Raw genomic sequence first — 22,092 nt, forward strand, 5'->3', positions numbered from 1 at the left:
AATGAGTACTGGAATGGATCCTGTAGTGCTCCCACCCTGCGTCAGTCCCGAGTCAGGTGGTTTGGCTTAAATTGCTGCTGCTGCTGAGGATGGTTTGCAGTGAGCCAGAGAGCTGTAGAAAAGGAAGTAGTCATGCTGCTTTACCACCTCAGCCATGTCTTCACCATGGGAGGGTCACATCTTAAGCTGCCACAGCTGTTGTGTGGGCAAGGCAGTGGGTAGAATTAACTCTGTTCATGATAGACCTTCATGGTTGTAACAACACTATCTCTGTTTCAGTGATCTTTCATACTCCAGTATCATACACAGCTTTTGTTTGCTAGAGTTTAATTCTCCTTGAAATAAAAAGAATTTCCAATTAATCCAATGAGGATTAAACGATAATAAATAGTGATTTACAAATACTGTCCGATTAAGTTTGAGCAGCTGATACAGTTATCACCTTCCAGTTTCCTTCCTCGGTCCTTTCCTGGAGGCTGGATCTCTGCCACAAGGACAGCTGAATTTGGCATGCAGAGCTGCTCTGGGAGCACCAGAGTTCACTGCCTTGCACAGTGGATTAGAGGGATGCCTGTGCAGGGTTGCCTGAAGAGGCTCGGCTTGAAACCTTAGCAGTTTGAAAGTGAATTTTCATGTTGTTCACCTGCCTATGAAGTCAGAGGTGGCCACCTCCAGGAAAAGGAATGAAGAACAGGTGGAGAAGTAACTTTCTGCTGGCTCACACACAGGTGGATCCCTTCTCAACTGGAATGCACAAGCATTTAGTGTGCTCTAACCAACACGCCTCATCTTCAAATAATGTTATGCTTATCCTCCTGTCCACTTTTTACACTAGAAGACTTGGTAGATCTGAGGAGCTGGCAAGTGTCTTCACTGTGAGACCAACCTGTGGAGGATGTAGGAGGGAGCTACTGCACTAAAACTTTGAAACCTTGTTTCCTTTGGGATAATGTCATTGTGGCAGCTTCCCTCCATGTCTTACGTATATTACTTCCCCTTTCTGTGTAGGTCAGCATGTCACGGAGGAGATGGGGAACAGCAGGGGCAGCTAAATATATCCAGGAGATGACAAACATCTCCTCAAGATTTAGAAACTTCTGTTTGTGGTTTGTGGAAGAAAAAAATGAGATCATGAACATGGCAAAAGAGATGAAGAGAAAAAGTTTAAGAAAGGAATGGAAAGAATAAACTCATAGAAGCCAGGAGGATGAAAAAGGTGGAGGAACGCTTATAAGGTAAGGCTCATGCTCACAGTAGGCAGAACATCTATAGTGTCTCGAAGATGTACTATTTCTGGAAACATGTAGTTGGGCAGTGGTTACATATGATTTTACTTCTCATAAAACTGTTTAAGTGCCCTGGTTTCACAGAATACATGAATACTGCTGGAACCACAGATAACTACGTCAATCTTATTTTTCCCCTGCTATCTTCATGCATGCTGTATCTGAATACAGAACTTCCCTCTTTAGGCACTGCCTGACCTTGTCCACAGAAGGTTTTGCTTAGCTTTTCAGTGAATGAGCCTGATTGAACATGATTCACATGTTTTCTTAGTGACTGCATGGGCTGCGTAGGACATGGCTCTTTTTCCAAACTTGCTGTGATTCAATGGAATTCAGGCATTTTCATATTGAACATCTGTGACTTGGGGAGGATCCATGTGTTTTCTCAATGAATATGAACAAAGCTGGCAAGGACCTCAGCGTTTCCTTCTTGCTTCTATGCTTGTAATTATCACAGTATATAAATATACAGAGACTTTCTCAGAATGTGCCTAAGATCTAGCAAGATCTAGCTTTTGCTCAGCCCTGTCTCTGTGTGTAAGGAGGCAAGTCAGGTACACTGGATATGATCTCGTGCGTCCCCTCTCCCGTGCGTGCAGCTACACATGTGCACTAAGACTTCTAGACTTACTTTAGAACCTAGTTTTCCCTCTTACCTGGATATGTGGGATTGTTAGGTCCTAACAGTGTTGGAAAAAACATTCTCTTCCCCTTCTCATCCCCATACATCAAGGGCTGTTACAACAACTTTGCTCCCTCCTTAGGGAATGCTCTGGCAGTGCTCTTCCACGACTTGGAAAAGTGGCAAATAGTAAAACAGTTGCCCTCTCAGAAGTGCCCCTTCATAGGAGAGGACTGAGCTACAGTAACTTCTCTTACTACTTTATTGTCTTTGCCCTGATTTCACTTGTCTGTCCTAGAATGAATTTACTTTTCTCTGAGCATCTGCTAGACTTGCCAGAAAAGTGAAATTAAGTTTGTAAAGGATCAGTGGGAGCAGCATTGTACTTAGCTTTCATGGAAGGATGAATGGTTGGTTGGTACATAGCAATTATATGATGCTGTGTATTCTCAGTGTCATTGAAGAAATACTAGTTCATTCTTAGACCACTCTGAGTTAGATACAGGAGTCAGAAGAGTGGTAAAGGAAAGACGTTCTGGTCTTGCTGGAGCTAGTAGAAGTTTCTACTTAAAACTTACTTCTGGTAAAGGCTTCCCTGCCGTGCTCAGTGCTATTTACTGACCTGGTGCTAGGATAACAAGCAAGGAAAACGAGGACCAGAATATTAAGGCGAGAAAAATCCTTGCTGAATTATCCGTTTATCCTCGTAGATTTCTGTTTCATTTAAATTCTCCTCCTTCACGAGGCATGCCTCTGCAACTAGAAGCAGCCCGTGCGCTAGTCACGCTTTCCCCCATCAGCAGGAAGCCAGGTGATTTCCCGGGGAATCGGTTTCGGCGAAGACCTCTCCGGGTTCTGGGGGGCACTGGAGCAACCCCGCGCCACCCCGGCCCAGCGCGACATGTCCGTGCGCTGGGGACGCCAAGCCCACCGGGCGCTGGGTGGGCAGGCGGGGGCCCCCCAGCGCTGCGCGGGGGCGACGGGGCGGGGGCTGCGCGGGGCGGTGGCGACGGGGAGCTGCTTTCCCGCCCCCTCGTACAGGCTCGTCCTTCCCATCACCGGCGGCGGCGTTCGGGATTTTCTCCCGCGGCGGCGAGGCGAAGGCACCTGCCCGCCGGTGGGTGCGGCGCCGAGTAGCAGGGCGCAGCCTGCCCGCGATGCCGGCTTAGCGGAGCATGGCGCGGCGGCTGCGGGGCAGCAGGTGCCGGGGCGAGCGAGGCAGCGCTCCCCCGACGGGACCCACTAGGGCGCTGGCGCTGCTGGTGCTGCTGTGGCTCTGCGCGGCGGGCGGTAGCGCGGCGCCGGTGTATAACCTCAGCCTGGCTGTGGACGAGGGGCTGCCGGCCGAGACGCTCGTGGGGGACATCCGTGCGGGGCTGCCGGCGGGCGTGGAGTCCCCGGGGGGTTTCCTCCTGTCGGAGGGGAGCGGCGAGTCGGCGGTGTTGGCGGACTTCCACGTCCAGCCGGAGACGGGCATCATCCTCACGGCGCGGCGGCTGGACCGAGAGCGGCGGGCGCGCTACAGTTTTGCGGCGGCCACGCTGCGCGGCGAGGTGGTGCAGGTGGAGATCGCGGTCACCGACGTGAATGACCACCCGCCGCGCTTCCCGGGGGACAGCCTGCAGCTCAACGTCTCCGAGCTCAGCCCGCCCGGCACCGCCTTCCGCCTCCCGGCTGCCCGCGACCCCGACGCCGGCCGCTTCGGCACGCAGGGATACGCGCTGCTGGAGGAGGGCGGCGAGGCGGGAGAGCCGCCGCTCTTCCAGCTGCGTTACGGGCGCCCGGAGCCCCTGGAGCTGGTGCTGCTGCGGCGGCTGGACCGCGAAAGGGCGGAGGTGCACCGGCTGGTGGTGGAGGCGTGGGACGGCGGCAGCCCGCGGCGCCGCGGCCGTCTGCGGGTGTCCGTGCGGGTACTGGACGAGAACGACAACGCGCCCACCTTCAGCCGTGGCGAGTACCGAGCGCGGCTGCGGGAGGACGCGCCACCGGGCACCGCAGTCTGCCGCCTGCGGGCCACAGACCCCGACCTGGGCGCCAACGGCGAGGTGCGGTACGCCATCAATCGCCGGCAGAGCGACCCCGACGGTTACTTCGCGGTGGAGGAGCGCAGCGGCGTTCTGCGCCTCCGCCGCCCGCTGGACCGCGAGGCGCGGGCCCTGCACCGCCTGGTCGTGGAGGCGCGGGACGGCGGCGCCCAGCCCGAGGTCTCCAGCGTCCTCGTCTCCGTGGCCGTGCTGGACGTGAACGACAACCGCCCCGCCATCCGCCTGCTCTACCTCACCGAGAGCGGCGGCCCGCGGGTCTCCGAAGGGGCGCGGCCGGGCGACTACGTGGCCCGAGTCTCCGTCTCGGACGCCGACGAAGACGGCAAGGCGGAGGGAGGCGGCGGCATCGCACTGGCCCTGCTGGGCGGCGACGGCGTCTTCGCGCTGCGAGCGGCCGGGGCTGGTGTCTTTTTCCTCTGCGTGGCAGGGCCGCTGGACCGCGAGAGCCGCGACCTCTACGAACTGCGGCTGGTGGCCACGGACGGCGGCGCGCCGCCGCTCTCCGCCGAGGAGCCGCTGCTGCTGCGCGTCGCCGACCTCAACGACGAGGCTCCCGCCTTCCCGCAGCCCCACTACCGCGCCACCGTCTCCGAGGCCGCCTCCCCCGGCACGGCCGTGCTCCGCCTCAGCGCCTCGGACGCCGACGAGCCGGGCTCGCCCAACGCCGAGGTGCGGTACGCGCTGGAAGGCGACCCGGCCGCGCTGGCGCTGCTGCGCATCGACGCGCGGAGCGGCGCAGTGACCACGCGCGCGCGCCTGGACCGGGAGCGGCAGGCGGCGCTGGAGCTGCGCGTGGTGGCGCGCGACGGCGGGGTCCCGGCGCGCGCCGCCGCCTGCCGCCTCAGCGTGCGCGTGGAGGACGCCAACGACAACGAGCCCCGGTTCGAGCGACCCGTGTACCGCGCGCGCCTCCCCGAGCACGCGGCGCCCGGCCGCCGCCTCGTGCAGGTGAGCCGCGCGCCGGCCCGCGTCAGGCTGCGCGCGCCTAGCGCTGCCCGTCACACAGCGCGCGTGCCCGCCGCGCAGCGCAGTTGTCAGCGCAGTCCTGGTACCGCCCTCTGCACGGCGGCCCTCAGAAATGTGGTCCTTGTCCCGTAAAACTTGTAGCATGGGTGGTGAGCACAGAAGCTCAGATCTTCAGAAGGAACCAAGGATCACCTCTGGTTAAACCCCAGAGGGGGAGTTAAACAGCCTGTGATACTTTTGAGGGCTTGAGGTGGTCCTTAGAGGAAAGCCAGTAGGACCCATCTCCGAGGGTGAGCGTGACTCAAACTGAAACAGAGAGAGAGAAGGGCAGTGTAACATAGAGGGGCCTGAAATCAAAGAGCGCTTCAGGGGCTTAGTAATATTGCCTGAGCTCTCTGCTGAGGAGGATAATCAACTCACTCTGCCTTCACAGAAACTGATTAATGATAATAGAGCAAAGTATTCTATTTGTCCATAAAACCCCCTTTATTCTTTGCAAGTGAGATTGAATGGAGGCTTTGGAGGGCCAGGGGTTGCCAAAGAGCCCTTTTGCTTTTAGCTTGTAATGACATTTCAGAATTTATAGCTTTGAACTGAATAAAGTTTTTTCCATCAGAGGAAAATTCACAGCAGTTGATCTTGGGTAAATGTAGACGTGTTTCTGAGTTTGTGCAGAACTCGCATGAATTTGGGGAAAACGTGATTAAAGAGGAGACCTAGGGAGAGCTGCAGAGCGTTTCCTCAGTACATTTGATGAGAAATCATTGTGCCTTTATTTCCGGGTGCCCTTATTAATTAATTTTTCAAATCAGGAGTCATTGATGATATTTTGGGTCTGATAGTAGTTTATTTGAACAAAAAGCATTTTCCTCTCTCATTTTTTTCTCTTTTTCTAATTGCACTCTAAGCTGAAAAAGTACACAGTTTGCACAGCCCTAATAAAAAAAAGAAGGACATTCTGAACTGATAACCCCAGGAAAGCCCGGAAGAAAATTAATAACGTGATTTTAAAAGTTCGCCGTCTCCGGGAGAGAAGCGAGGGGCGTTGCGGCAGCCCCGGTCTCTGCCCCTGGGCACGGGCGTGGGCGCGGGCGTCCGTGGTGCTGAAAGGCAGCGGATCGGAAGCCTTTGGGGTGCACTGCCGCAGCCTGATACCGCACCTAGAGCTGATCAATAACGTTTTTTTGCTCTTGGTTTAATTAGACAAAAGCTTCCTGAGGGATTCCTGAATATTTTAAAGAAAGTGACCTGTGATTGTGGTTTTATTATTTTTTTTTTCCTGGTATGTTTTGATGTATTAATAGTGGAGATTTTCTAGGGCCACAGGGGTCATGTTCCTGTGGCTATCATCCGTGGCGTACTGAATTTTGCAAGTGTCACCATGCTGCCATAATCCTGTTTAGAAAAGAGAAATAAATAGTTACATCCTGGTGGCTGAATGATCAAACCTGGGATATTAAAGCCAAAGGTGAACGAGAATAAGACATGAGGGACATGCTCAGGAGGAACAGCAGATGAGCATCCCATGGACTGCCTGGGAACGAAGCTGTTTCTACTTACAGGTGAATCCAAGATCATCATAGTGATGTCCAAGTTTCATACCGTGTTGTGTAGCAGGCTTAAGCTTTAAACATACCCACCTTTTAAAATTATCCTCATACCTCTTCCCCCATTTTCCTGATACTCAAAGATTGTGAGCAGGAAGGGCTATCATGAAGCAGGCAGCTTTGTTTATGTTGCTCTAAAAGTTGCAGTGAGTGATAAGAATGTAGAAAATAAGTTTTGGTTTGGCCAAGCTGTTTTTCAGGATCTGTGGTATGAGTGCTGTCTCTAAGTGGGCTGTTGAACTTCAGAGCTAGCATGAAAAAGAGGTAACCATGGGCTCTGTTATTGCTGCTCCTGGAGAACTGGAAACAAACCAAGATACTGAAGGAGGGTACACATATCATAGCTTCCTCTGCTCCACAACCTGGGGGGTTGTGATAAACATTTGTTTTACGTTTAGATTACAATCATAGTCCCTGGAAGTCTTCTAAACCTTCTAGTCTTTTCCCTCTGCAAGCAGAGGGTCTCTTGCAGTAGGGAGGGCATTACTGAAGTCTTGTTCATTAGTAACCATAGCTTGAGGACTAACTGGTGACAAACCATCGCTTCATACATTGAGTATCTAGAGCCTTCTGCCTTAATGCTTTGCTGTACCTCTGCCCAGCCACTAAATAACTGGACAATGTATTCCCTTATATTCTCGACTGCATGTTGATTAATGGGAGATTCATTTCCTTCTGGGAAGTCTTTTACTTCTGCTGTGATTATTTAGATTATCTTCATTTTCCCTACTCTCCACAAATGTAACCCTTAATATGGGCAAGACTTATGAAATGGATCAACTTGCATGTAAGTCTGTGTTTTACTGGTTTCTCCTAGTCTGTAGGAATTTAGCGATTAGAAGAAATGACTGTATACTTAAAGGACATAGTTTTGAGCAATTTCTGGAAATACCACTTTATTCCAGGCGTGTGTATGGGCTTTTCTTTGTAGACAAAAGACTCTTCCTTGCAGTGCAAACTAACCAGGAAGGGAGAAGCCACATCCTGAAAAATAACTGGAATTTGTTTGCATCAGCTAATATAAGAAAGAACTGTGGCAGTGGTTTTGCCCTGAATTGCATCTCTGGGGTAGATAACAAAGGTGGGATCAGAAATCTGAGCAGACAAAAGGGATAAAGTTTAAATGAAGAAAAGGGAAAATCAGTGGGAAAATAATGGGTTATCAGACATTAGAAAGTAGAGCAAAGGTATGCAGTGAAAGATGTAAGAAGAATTTTGAAGTCATTAACAGACTTTATCACATTTTTGCCCATTTTTGTATACTGAACTTCTGGTTTGCTACTAGTTGTTATAGACACACCTTTGTTAAAATTTATGCATTACTGATGAGATGATTAAAAAGAAGCAAAACAAAAAAAGGTACAAGGAGGAAAAGGTGAACACAATTGGAGATAAATTGTAGACCAAGGCAATTTGCAGTAACAAAAGTGGAAGCAGCAGAAGCACTCTTGGTGTGATGTGATGTCTGCAGATATTTAGTAACATTTTGCAGATATTTGCAGATGTATCAAAATCCTGGTTTCTTCATGTGGAGGTACTGCATGTTAATTTTGAGTGGTCACTGGCCTTAAGGATGGCATTGATTATTCAATTATTCTGATGAACTTTCAGCATAACATGAATCTGTTTTCCTAAAGACCTTCAGCATGGCCTAGAAATAGAATAAGATGGAGGAATGAGTGAGAGCATATTGGGCTTTGTCCTGTTTTTTTTATCATACGTTTCATCCCATTCTCAAGGACCAACATGATTACAATGTCTATGACTGTTGAGTGATGGTGAGGATATCCTATTTCTGCACTCTTGGCAATTTTAGGTAGGTTTAGCATCTGTGATGTATACCTCTCTGATGACTGCACTTCTGTGGCCTAAAAGTATGAGGTGTGACAAAGTGTCTCTCTTCTGAGCCATTCACTTAAATCTTATGAATGAATTAAGGAATAAAGCTTTGCCATAGACTAACAGAGGTTTAATTCTGACAACAAATTTAATTTTCAAGCTTTTTTTAGGTGATTGCAATGCTTCTCAATACTCCCTGTTATAGTTCGCTTTAGTACAATTTATCTGTGAATTATATTACTGTGTTGCTAGGTTTGTCAGGATTTTTATTCTTCTAGCTGAAGTGGCAATATTCTCTCTCTGAGCAGGCTAAAACTTCATCTAAAGGGAAATCAGTGCATCAAGTTGGCACCAGTTTGCCTTGTGTTGATGGGGTGGAAACTCCACAGTCTGTTTCATATTCTCCATGGACTGCTGTGCAAAGCGTATAGTTAAGATTTGGTGACAGTGACAGCTCTCAGCTCAACTAATATTTTGAACTTAATGAAGGTGTTTATTTTGTGTTATACAGCACAGTACATTCTGTATATGTTTGGGGCTTGAAGGTTAAACTTTCTTGCACTGCTGGGGTGTGCTGGGTACTCTGTGGCGTAAATGTCATTCACTTTATACAGCACATGTACTCTTACTGAAAGTCTAACAAGTTACTTACCTGTAATTGCATCTTGAAGAGAACATTAATTGCCATGAATTAATGACAGTCATGTCAGTAGTTTTTTAGTAAATGTGTTTTCTTTTATGGTTTATTAGAAAATTCATGTTTATTGGCTTTAGGATCATCTCTGCAAGAGGAGAGGAAGAGAAAAAACATATGTTATCTGGCAAATGATAGAGACCCATATGCATTCCACTGTTATGACAGCTTGCACTTTTCTGGTCCATTAAGGAGGCTGTTTCAACTCCCTGGTTAGAGCTCTGCCATTCCTTTTATTTAAAAATAACAGACATTCTGATACTGAGATTGTGGGAGGTTTGTAAATGCAATGACAGCAAATAAAGATTTTGTTTAAAGCTCTTACAGCTAATCTAGGTATACCAGAAATTCTGGAATAATAAACCTGTGGGATTTTAGAAAATCATATTTAAAGGTGAATATGTAAGAAGAATGCTTGGGTTTTGAGGATTTTTAAGTGCTTAGTGTATTTGAGAGTTGTTCATGCTTACTTGAAATGCACATTTCCAAGAGGTACTTGCAGAATGAGAGAGTCCTAAACCAGAAATTAAAACATACATCTTCTCCTATTTTTTCTTTACCGTCTGCAAAATTAAAAAGGACAAAGAGGATAAAAAGGGACAGAGGTTACATCACTGCTTTGAGGGATGGAGACTTAGAGACTGTAATCTGTCATTGAGACACTAGGCAGGTAGCAGCATTGGCTGCAAACTGCATTTTTTTTCCTTTTCTTTCTTTGAATGTTGAAACAAGAAGCTAAAAGGAAAGTCCTTTCCCTGATGGTTTTTGTTCTGGATCATTTAATCCGCACTGTAATTACTGAAAGCAGAAATGAAGCCAGCAAACTAGGCTCATGTAAGTTATAAGGAGCTATGAAATCCAACTCATCCTAGTTAGAGGCAGACCAAAAAGAAGCTAGAAGAGATTATGCCATGCATTACTCTGTTTGCTTCTTGAGCTTTCCAGGTCTAATTTTGACTGCATTCAATTTCAAGAAGTCAGCTGCAGAAAAGACAGATTTTGTTTGTTGACTTAAAATGCTACTGTATTTTAAAACTAATACATTGACAACAGGAAGACCAAACCCCAGACTGAACTACAGTAACAGCAGAGAAATTTGTCATCTAAGCTATACTCGCTGGACTTCTGGAGGGCAGCCTTCAGCCTACTCAGGATGCTGGTTTGGAGAGTACCTTGGGAAACAGCCCTTAAAAACAAAGGGGTCCAGGAAGGATGGACATACTTCAAGAATGATGTCTTGAAGGCCCGGGAGCAGGTCATCCCTATGTCCTGAAAGATGAGTGGGTGGGGAAGACGACTGGCCTAGCTGGACAGAGAGTTTTTGCAGGAACTCAGGGAAAAAAAAGAGGGGCAGGCAACTCAAGAAGTGTTTAAGGATGTTGTTGGGTCATGCAGACAGAAAATCAGAAAGGCAAAAGCTCAATTAAAACTTAATTTGGTAATTTCTGTAAAGGATAATAAAAAGTGGTTTTATACATACAGTTTAGCAAAAGGAGGGGCAAGAAAAAGTTCAGTTTTTTATTGAATGCAGGCAGGGGGAATGTAGTTACCAAAGATGAGGAAAAGGCTGAGGTACTTAACATCTTTATTGATGATCTGGATGAGGGGATCAAGTCTACCATTAGCAAATTTGCAGATGACACCAAGTTGGGGGGGAATGCCAGTCTGCTGGAGGGTAGGAGGGCTATACAGGGGGACCTGGACAGGCTGGATAGATGACCCAAATCTGACAGTGTGGGGTTCAACAAGGCCAAGTGCTGGGTCCTGTGTTTTGGCCACAACAACCCCATGCAGCACTACAGGTTGAGCAGCGGCCAGGCAGAAAGAGACCTGGGGTACTGACTGACAGCAGCTGAACATGAGCCATCAGTGTGCCCAGGTGGCCAAGAGGGCCAATGGCATCCTGGCTTGCATCAGGAATAGTGTGGCCAGCAGGACCAAGGAAGTGATTCTTCCCCTGTACTCAGCACTGGTGAGGCCACACCTCGAGTGCTGTGTCCAGTTCTGGGCCCCTCAGTTCGGGAAGGATATTGAGGTGCTGGAGCAGGTCCAGAGAAGAGCAATGAGGCTGGTGAAGGGACTGGAGCACAAGGAGAGGCTGAGGGAGCTGGGGTTGTTTAGCCTGGAGAGGAGAAGGCTCAGGGGAGACCTGATCACACTCTACAACTACCTGAAAGGAGGTTGTAGCCAGGTGGGAGTCGGTCTCTTCTCCCAGGCAACTTGTAATAGGAGGACATAGTCTTAAGCTACACCAGGGGACACTTAGATTGGACATTGGGAAGAATTTCTTCACAGAAAGGGTAATTAGACATTGGAATGGGCTGCTCAAGGAAGTGGTGGAGTCACTATCCCTAGAGGTGTTTAAGAAGAGACTGGATGTGGCATTCAGTGCCATGGTCTAGTTGACATAGTGGTGTTCAGGCATGGGTTGGACTCAGTGATTTCAGAGGTTTTTTCCAACATAGCTGATTTTGTGATTCTGTGAAATTTTGAAGGCTTGCGTGTGGCTAAGTCTGAAGTTGGTGCATACTTTAGTCTATAGTTGGTCTAAGAAAAGAAGCATATATGATAAAGATATTCTTGTTAGAGAAATTAGATGTATCTCTAGCTTTGGGGTAGTGGAAGAGGAGTAATGATATTAAATAGTCTTAATCCTAAACTTTATATTGCAGAGATCTCTGTATTAAAATATTAGCTTATAGACTACTCAGAGCACCACTGGCAAACATAGAGTCCTTGAATACATTTGGCTGCTAAGTTTGTATAGTTTTATGCAAAATAATGAATAAACTTTCAGTTAAGTGTCCAGCATGAGTTCATTCATAGCCACTGACCTTCTAGAGTAGATTGTGAACTACGTTTTTAGATGGAAATGGAGGGGTTTTGCTGGTGTTCACCTTTATACAAAGAGCTGACATCAGCAGTTATCTTATAATACTCTCAAGCAAATTATTAATAGGCTGTAAATGTCTGGATATGGCCTGCATGTCCATTTACCAAACATTGATGTCAGTTTATCATCCATATAGATTTTCATAAATTGCTATGTCAGCAGGAGGCTTAGTCTTTCCTGGAAGGCTTTAAAGTATTGGGAAACAGATGAGTTAGGAATCTCTTAAATTCCATTTTTCTATGCGAACAGATTGACACACAGCAGAATGAGAATTATTTTGCTTCACAGCTCAATTCATTCTTGAAAACAAACTTCTGATTGGATGCTGAAAAAAATCAGTGATTTCCAGAGTCTGCATTTCTCTTTTAAAATGCAGGAGTTTGATTTAGAACCTGGTCAGAAGCTTTATGAGCTTCAGTATCCATGTAGATAGCTTGGAGAAACTTGCTCTGTACTGCATTAATGATAGAGTTTGTGTGAGCAATCCCTACTCCACACTGGGTGTCGAACAGTAAATAATGTGAACACTGCAGTTGTGAGCAGTGGGGCTCTTTCTCTAACTGATTATTCAAATCCTGCTGCAGGTGACAACAGTATGGAAACAGAGATATCAGCCAACAAAACACTTGGGGGATAATATCACGCAGTTCATTTGGCACAGATGTTATGTGTAAGAGTTAGTGTATGTATTGGATGGGGCCAGTATCCCATTTAGTCCCATATCCCTCTCATAGATGCTAAAAGCGTGCACCCTGGATGAGTGTAAGAAGAGGGCAAACATATGTGAATTTTTCCCTCATGGATTCTTGGTGTTCAACCATTTTCAGCTCAAGGACATCCCAAGGAAGATAGTTTCTGTGTATGTGTAACCCTGAATGGATTTTTTTCTGTGCAAATTACCTAGCCCTCACCTCAGCTTTTCCAAATATCATCAGCCCCAATATGCTGTGGCAATGGTTGTGCCAATCAGCTACCTGTTCCATGAGAGATCACGCCTTTGCTTTCAACCTGGAGACAAAGAGAATGGTCGGTCCCAAATACTCTGATTTCACCCATCTGTTCTATCACCTCTCCATCTCATTTTCGGTACTCATTCTTGTTAGCTGAAAAAAAATTAGTGTTTGGCCAGCACCTACTTTTGAACGACAAATGCTGAAATGTGCCACTGATGAAAATATAAAATTAATCCTTGTTTACAAAGCTAACGTAGTAGAAGCAAGTTCACATTTTATAGAATTAATAAAAAAAAGTGCCCTTGGTCTCAGTCTATGAAGAAAGCTTACTATTCTGTATAAAAAGGCAATTCTTTCAGGAGGAGTAATGGATTTTTAAAATAATACTTATAAATCACAGTTCATTCAATCAGTTCTAAGCTCTTTGAGACAACTCAATGAGAAGCTGTACAATGTCATTAATTTCATTGGCACTTAGGTGAAATCATTCTACTCTGGTGAATTTTGAATTGCAAGGGATTTACATCATGCCTGGAGAACGTGTCCAGTGATGGTGTGTTTAGCATTGCAACAGAAGATGTGCAGATACTTCTCAGCTTTTTGTACTGAACTACTCCACTATTTAAATTTGTGTGTATAATTTTATATTATATATAGTAATATATATAGTAGTATTTTATATTGTATATAGTAAATAATAATGGCTGATTAAACAGTTGTATCCTGTCTAACACATACATGACCAAATGTAGTAACTGCAAGCATTTACACTAACTACTAATGCACTCTAATGCAGTAGGGATACCCATGTGCTGGCCAGCTTTGTTGGATATAAAATCTCTGCCAAGTCCTCTTGATAATTACTTGGTTAGGTTTTTAGGGTAAATGCAGGAACAATGTACCAAAGTAGGTGGATTACTGATGAAATTGTGTTTTGTATTGTCAGTTCTTATTCCTCACTTAGTCCCATTTGAATCAAATAGTGTAAAGAAAGTTTTAATTAGGCTTTCTTTGTGTGGGTGAACTTGACAGTACAACCCAAAGCCTTGCTGTTCATCATAGCATCTGCCAGTGAGAGTTATCAGAACATGTTTTAAGGGACGATGGTTGTGTTGCAATTCTTTTTTGTGCCTATTTCCTCATTTCCGCAAGCTTCCCATTGATACTTGTGTTACTCTAGATGGATCAAATCTATGGATTTTGGAATGCTTTGATATGCTTTGTTTAGAAGTGGGTTTTCATTCTGTAACTGCAAGTACAACATTAGAGACACAGCTCTAGATTCCCTCTCTTCCTGTCCTTTGCACTAAATGAAAACAATAATTACATTTATGCCAGACTTTACTAGCTCCATTTCCTGCTGGATATGACTTAAAGTAAAAATCAGGATACTGTCATGCCTATTTACTTGTGCTCACAGGCTGCACTACTTTAAGCATAAACTGTTGTGGTACTGACATTATTTGCTATAATAAAAGCAAATGTACTAACTTCCAGCCCTGACAGATGTCTCAGTCTCCTGCACTGACCTTGTGTAAAGTGTTTTTGTCTCCCCTTCCCCCTCCCTGTCCCTAGCTACTTCCCTCATGCAGAGAATTAGGTTGTCATGCTTATGTCTGCTCCATTTCCACCGGCTTGTGCCTACATCTGGTCCTGGGGAAGGGGTAACAGGAAGGGCAGTTTTTTAACTGATGTCTGACTACACATATGTGAGACAAACAACTTGTGTATGCCCTTTTTTTTAAACAGTTGTAAACAAACACATATGGTTTAGTGCAATGTCCAAGGAACTGGATGTATTTTACCAGTCAGAGAAGCTGCTGGAGGTGACTGCACTCACCTTCTGGTACATTATCTTCTACGTGACCTTCTGTTTTCAACTACATAAAACCCCAATAAATACAATTTTGTACTGCACATTCAGTTTTTCCTGCTTTGAATTTTGAACTCATATTCAGACACACCAGAGTAATGATTTACCAAAGCCTTTCCTTCCACGTGTTCTTCTGTGGTGTGGCATTGATAACTGACCTATCGTTTGTATTAAACTATGTTTTCTCAAAGGCTTTTATCAGACACAGATATGTTGATACCTTTATCTCTGCTTCTTTACATTCATAGGGTTACATATTAAACATTCTCTGTAGCTACATAGACACATTATTTTTACTTAAGGGTACTTCATTAATCGTTTGTTAGACTATTCCCTTGGACATGTATCCAGTTTGATTCTGTAAGAAATCCCAACATTTTGATTAATTAGATAATTTTATGGACACAGTTTGCTACTTTCACCGCTATGATGCTTAATGACATTTCTGTAGGATCAATGTGCGCTTACATGGGCATGGACTCAAACAGGCATGTCTGTTATCCTCTTCTGAGAAGATTTTCAGTTGTCTTAAGATGCTCCCAAATGGAGGAGAATAATCTCTTTGGGAGAAGGATTATCCCTTTGTTAATGCTTATGCCATACATTGGACCATAAGTGCATGCTGTATAACTAGGGGTTTTTGGCATACTGTTAGAAAATATGTTAATCTCAAGAATGTATCAGCATAGAATTTAAACTTTTGAATTTGAGAGGAGGGAAGCAGTAACCTTAATGTAAAAACTCAGCACTTGCTCAGTTTTCAACAGGTTGGTTCCTGTTTTGAGTGTTTTGTGTACTGTACTGTTACTCTTGTTCATTAAGATATCCAATAGACCTCAATTTTACAGCATTTAGAGAAATTAAATCACTGAAAGCACTTCAGATTTCTTGGGGCATGCTCTGCTTACACTTGTAGTTATTCTAGTGAGGCTCTGGGGTAGCTTTTTAGCACCATTAGTACAAAGGGTCAGTTGGTGTCTGGAGCCCCATCAGGGGATCCAGCTGCAGCTGGAATCTCCAGCTCATGGTACAAAAAAAAGAATGGGGCAGAAATTGCTTAAATTGAAGACTGGCTGTTTACCTTGGAGCACAAGATTCGGTGAATGATGGATTTTAAAAATAACAAAACCTGGTAATTCCTGCCTCTGCCTTCTGCTTTGTGTAGGTCTGTAGTAATACCATACAACAACATCACGCCAGTTGATGGCTGCACAAGTTGTGAAGCAGTGAGGAGAACTGGGAGGGCCTTTTCAAAAAAAGCTTTTGTTGCACAAGCATACAGGGAGCTTAGGAACATAAGCTCTAATGAAATCAGCCACAACTTGTTCTTTGGGGGGATTTCAGGTTTTCTGCATTTTGAAAATCCCAGCTAACTTCATGTGTGTCTGTGGGTTTCTGAGGGGGAGAGAGTGCTGTATATGCGTGACACTGTAGGAGCAAAGGGATGAAACACATTCTAATACAAATGTGACCTGCTTTCCCAGAGCACAGAACAACTTCTTAGTGTAACACATTTTAGAACAATATGTGCTGCCATCACTAGTAATAGTAGAATAATTATTTTCCCGAAATGTTTAATTTGAAAACAAAGTCACAACTTAGAAAATTCTTTTCCCTTTAGTTTTAGATTTGTATAACTTTTAAAGGATCTAAGAGAGAGCATTCTGGTTTTAAAAAGAAAGAAGAATGGCAACCTCCCATATATTTGGCCTCTCTTGTTTGCTTGTTTGTTTCCTCCCTTTTGTTACTATTAAAGTAAAACTCCATATCCTGGAATTTGTTCCTTTTCTTTTTTTAGCTGTCTTTGAAGTTGATGATTTTAGCAATAATTTTGGCAGTGGTACAGTCTTATAATGATTTTGCTCTGATACCAGGCTGCTTTTTCCCATTGAAAAAGCCAAACCCCAAGTCTCTTAGGGTCGTAATATTCAATTAAAGAAGTAATGTTTAAATTTTCATGGAACTAATAAATAATTTTTTTTATTTTAATCTCCATTTTTGTCTGTGTCTGAGGAGGGGGAAAGACCTGACAGCTGAAACATACTGCTTGAAAGGCTGACTGCTTTTAATTTTGAGAAATGTTTGTCTGAAGGGAGGACCCAAGCCAGTATTTGGGAGTTAGACTAGAACATATGTTACATTTCCAGAACCCTGTGGTTATGGGACACAAGTTATCCCTCAGTTTCAAAACCTCTGTTGTTAAAATGCCGTGTTCAGAAATCTCCGGGACACATAAATGTTTTCCAAGTCTATTATATCTTGTTGGAGGCCACTTAAAGTGTACTTTTTGAGACTTTGATTTTATGCTATGCCATTATTCTTGTTAATTTCTCCTAATGGAAACCATGTTTTAGGCCTGTGAGCATGCACTAAATCTTAGTAATTTTTCCTAGAAAGTGTGGATGGAAGTTAGAAACATTGGTAGGAATTATCAGGTGCAAATCTCAGTACCCACCATCCACCGCCGAAGGCTCCCAGTGACTACACCTCCCCTACCACGCATTTCTGGGAAGTGTATCAGAACTGCTGTGCCTTCTGAAATGTATAGTCAGGCAGGTGTTTTCATCAAGTCTCTGGCTCTAGCCAGGCCACTGGATCTCTCTGTCCCATCATCTATACTCAGTATTTTCCAAATGGAAACTGACAAGTTATTTGCAGGGGAATGTGAATACTTATCTGGTAATATCTCACCTAAATTAGTTTGCCTGTCTATTAGGCTGGATTACTCTGAGTTATAGTCATCCATGTTTTTGGGTGTTTTTCTCCTCTTCAGTTTCCAATTAATAAATTCCCAGCTCACAGCAAAAATATTAGTTATATTAGGTATGGAATTCATTGTTTTGTCATTCTATATTTTATTATTTCAGTTGTCTAGTTTTTCTGTATAAAGATACTGTTGATCTCCTATATTGACAGTGCTTTCTAGTTCCAAGAACTGTTGAATGTTATTGAAGTGCTTATGACCTGGGGTTTTTTTCTAGTTAATTAATAGACTTAACAAGCTGGTTATCAATACAACCAACACATTCATTACTTCTCTTTTTCAAGACATCTTGTTTTCATTTCTTCTTTACCTAGTTTCTTACCATATGATTCTCTCAGTAATAGTGTACTACAAATGTAAAGAAATATGATTTCTATGGGTTGCTTTACTAAATCAAGATCAACTTACTTGTGTGTCTAGAAAAATCTGTTACTGAACGGATACTGCGGTACTTGGCAAATGTTTTATCTTCTCTTCTATCTTCTCTTTATTTGTTGGAAGGTGTTCTGGTATTGTTACATGTTTGGGCCAGGCTGATAGGATTGTAGTTCCCACATTCAGTTGTTCTCCTTTTTTAAATGTAGTCCCTTCGTTCAATATTTTCAAGAGAGGTGGTTTTGTTAAGATCTAGAATGATTGTGGCTGCAAGTTTGTACTTTGATTTTTCAGTTCTATAGTAATTCTGTTTTGGATCCTCCCACTTTGAGTGCTGTTTGAATTTTAACTTTAAGGTATGTGACTTCCATTCCTGTGTCCTCATTCTGGTTGCACTGGCTATAATCATTGCTGATAGCAGAAGTGAGGAAGGTACTCCTTCAGCTCTAGAACAATGGCCAAGTTTAACAGCGTGCTCTCATTTCATCCTGGTACTCACATTTCTGCTTACTCTCTTCTGTCCATGAATACCTATATATTTTTATCATGGTTGACTGAAGTCCTAGACTTTTCTCATATCCAACCCACTTTTTTTTTTCAGTCTTTGCTAACTGCTCATTTTTAACATTATGTATTTATCACATAAACTCTGAGATACAGAGTAACTGTTGTTTATTCCCCCATTTAATTTAAACTTAAGGGATAATTACATGGTCTGAAGTATTCATGTCCAATTACTTTTTTATTTTCATTGGTTTGTGAGTCTCTTAGAAGTTAAAGCTCCTCATAAAGAAGTGATTCTTGGTGATATTCTTTCTCCAAGCGTATTGTAATTCTCTCTGTATATCTGCAAGTTTAGCCCTGGGGCCAAGGAGACCTATAGTAGATACCCAGCTTTACTCCATGTGATGTGGGGGAAAAAAATCCACCAAACAGCATATCCTCTGAACATTAGCTCAACACTTTGCAGCTGTTAAAATCTCATCTTCTTGCTCTGAGGACTAACCATCTATGTTTCTCTTGGCTCATAGACTTGCATGTGAATTCATTGTGGTTTGATTTTGTTTTTAATAATGTGGGTTAACTGGGGCTGATGGTAGAGTTCCTCCTCCTCCTCTGGTGGGACATTTCACTGGCTTATGTGTTAGGGATTTATTTCGTTAGGCTGTTCATTCTTTAAGCCCCTGGAATCTGCGTCTCTGTGGGGTCTCTAAGCACCTTCTGGAGTTACCGTAAATCTTTCAAGTCACTGTTGGGATTCAGCCCAGCTCCTCTTGGCTTCTGCATCTTCCGGCTTTTCTTCATAACAAAGCTTTTCTGACATTTTGTTCTCATGTGAATCTTATGTGTCTCCAGCTAAATAAGACCACATCTTCTTTCTCCTCTCCAAAAATTACTGAGATTGCCCCCTATGTAGGCTCTTCTTTCAAGTCTTTTTACGTTTGTGTTTTATCTGCTCAGTGAATTTTACTTGCTTGGGTATTGTCTGCTCTCTCCACTTCCTCCTTATGAACAAGCAGGAGAAAACCCTTACCTGACTTTAAACAGCCTAACCCTATGGAGAAATTGTTGTTCTTTATGGCTAGTCATTCTGTCTGGTTGGAGTGGTAGGGTTGGAAATGGTGTGTATGAGAGTTAATCAATGAAAAAAAACAATATTTATAAAACAATTTCCAAATGTCAGACAAAAGTCAGGAGTTGTTTACAGGGAAGATTCCTGAACTGTCACAGTGAGTGTGGATATTCTCACCATGCAGTATTAAAACTGGTTTTCTTGAGTGGAATTGTTAATGAAGCCTTCAGAGAGCCTCAAGAGGCAGGCAGTCATCTGTCATATTCCTCATCCTACTTTTAAAGATGCTTTGAAAATTCAGGACCTCTGAATATTTAGAATGTGTATATTCCCTTTTAAAATTAATATTCATTGAATTAAAGAAGATGCATCCCTATAAGCAAAAAATAGGATCTCTGACTGTGGAGAATAAACATCTCAGTCCTATTTCTCTTGCATCTGTGAAGTTCTTAAGCATAAAATCTTTTGTGGTTATATTTCAGCCTACTTTTGTTTATAATTTTGCTGTTGCATGTACGAAATGGGAGAAAAGAAAACAAAAGTAACTAAAGTACTGATGGGAGATAAGAACAGTTGTAAGGTATAAGAAGGAGGCAGACTAATAGAGACTGAGATGAGATTGGAATATTAAGCTGCTGTCAGCAGTAGCCAGGAAAAAAAAAAGGCGTTTTGTCATTATTATGACTTGGTGGTTGGAAGAGAAAGATGAGCGGAGCCAAAGAGAACATAATGAATTGTCTCTGAAAAGAGTCCTGCAGAGTGTTTAGATTTCTGTGAGTTGTATTGCACGTGTATTGTGATTACTGTCCTTAAAATACTTGAAAGGTAAAAAGGAAGAATTTTAGTTTGGGAATGAATGCTGTTGTGAGAGTGCCACCTGGTTGATAGGACTGAAGCAGAGTTCTGCAAACTGTCAGAAATTCAATTAAGCTTTCAGAGCAAAAGGGTGTAACAGTTTTCCTTTTGTATTTAATTGAACACTATCAGAGTGAAGGACACTCACCCAGAACATCTGTGTTACAAAGTTAAGGATTTGTGCAAATGGTTTTACAATGGCATGAAGCTACATATGCTTAGCATTAGATATACTGGTCTCCAGATTGATTCACAGAAACACTCTTTTAGGTGTGAGACAGGAACTTACCATCAATTGCAGCTGCATTTTTTGAAGACAGTTGGAGTTACAGGCACTGTGTGTGCTCAATATATTCTAGTCATTTAACACACAGTAATGTAAGAGTTGAGGTATATGAGGCTTCTGTTTGATACAGATTTTCACTGTGTATCAAACTGCGATCTAAAAACAATTTCTGCAGTGGATGAGGAAAAGGACACTGACAAATTTCTGGGGAGAGATTTCCTCTAAACCATGACAATAGTAAATACTTTTGTTGTAAACCATAGAAGGGGACATGCCGATAAAGTGATAGGCAGGCTGGCCTATTTTTGTTTCTTGCTGTAAAAAGTCCATTTCTAGAGCTAACTGTTAAGCTCAAAGCCCCCTTTAATGCCATATACACCTGAAATAATTTTTTCTCTTCAGATATCTGAATGATTTTAACAAGCATACAGTAATCTGTCCATTCAAGATTCTTGTCATATTCTTTTGCATCAATAAAGTGGTAGTGTTACTTCTTCTCCTTTAAAATGTAATGAAAATGAGATTCCATCTGATATGGAAATGTAAGCTGAGTTCTAGTAATTTGACTACTCTTGGATAAAATGTGAACTTCAAGAACACTTTTTTTTTTGCATAGAACTCCTCTAGAATTATTCATCTCACTGGATTAGTTCACATCCTCTTCATATGTACAGTCATTGTAGACCTTGGAAACTGTAATGTAGTACACAGATTTAGATATTAGGAACATTATGTGTATTTGTGACAATTCCAGGAGGATTTTATATCTTCAGAGAGTTACTAGCTGTAAGTACATTGATCACTTCTAGCTGTGGCACCAATAATATGGATGATCTTTATGTGATATATTATTCTAAAACTTAAATTTCTAACATTAATCTGATAGAGTCATCTTTAATTTGTTCTTTCAAACTGTGTGTTTTGGGGTAGTTTATCAATATAAAGTAACTTCAGTGCCATTAGTCAGAAGTTCTTTTAGATGGATTTTTTGGATCATCCATATGGTTTTGACATTTAGACCAGCAGCACAAAATAAGTAGTAGCAGGATTAGGCTATTACTGATATCTTCTCTGGTTCAAATCCCCAGAGATGTGACTTCTGTTAGCTCTTTTATCACACTTATTCTGGTTCAGTGCTTTAGATCTTATCCTACCTTGTCTGAGCTGAGAGATTAACACTTAACACTGAGGCTTCCAGTTAGGATGAACCTGAAATTTGTTCAATTGCCTTCTTCTATTTCAAATTAAATATGAAATTAACAAGGTGCTGCAGGCTGAATGAAACATCCTTTGGAAATAAATCAGATTTTTGATCCTTAAGGAAAGCAAAGAAATTAATAAAGTAAATATTCTCTCTCTCTTTCTTTTTCTTTTTTTTCCCACCGATAGCTCAATTGTTAATTCACTCATAAAGGAACTGAGGTAGAAATCAAGCTCACATTTCCCATTTTTCTGTAAAGG

The 22,092-nt window shown here is 43.2% G+C and overlaps 1 protein-coding gene across 1 annotated transcript in view; it reads left to right on the plus strand.

The window, feature by feature from the left end:
* Positions 1-3,083: 3,083 nt before the first annotated feature.
* DCHS2 (dachsous cadherin-related 2) overlaps positions 3,084-22,092 on the plus strand; it is a 111,174-nt gene continuing 92,165 nt past the window's right edge. Inside the window, exon 1 of the mRNA XM_027676882.1 lies at positions 3,084-4,901. Within this exon, the coding sequence (XP_027532683.1) occupies positions 3,084-4,901 (1,818 nt within the window). The remainder of the gene's footprint in view (positions 4,902-22,092) is intronic.

The sequence above is a fragment of the Neopelma chrysocephalum genome, unplaced genomic scaffold, assembly GCF_003984885.1.
Source record: "Neopelma chrysocephalum unplaced genomic scaffold, ASM398488v2 Primary Assembly neopelma1_42b, whole genome shotgun sequence".
Taxonomy (NCBI): Eukaryota; Metazoa; Chordata; class Aves; order Passeriformes; family Pipridae; genus Neopelma; species Neopelma chrysocephalum.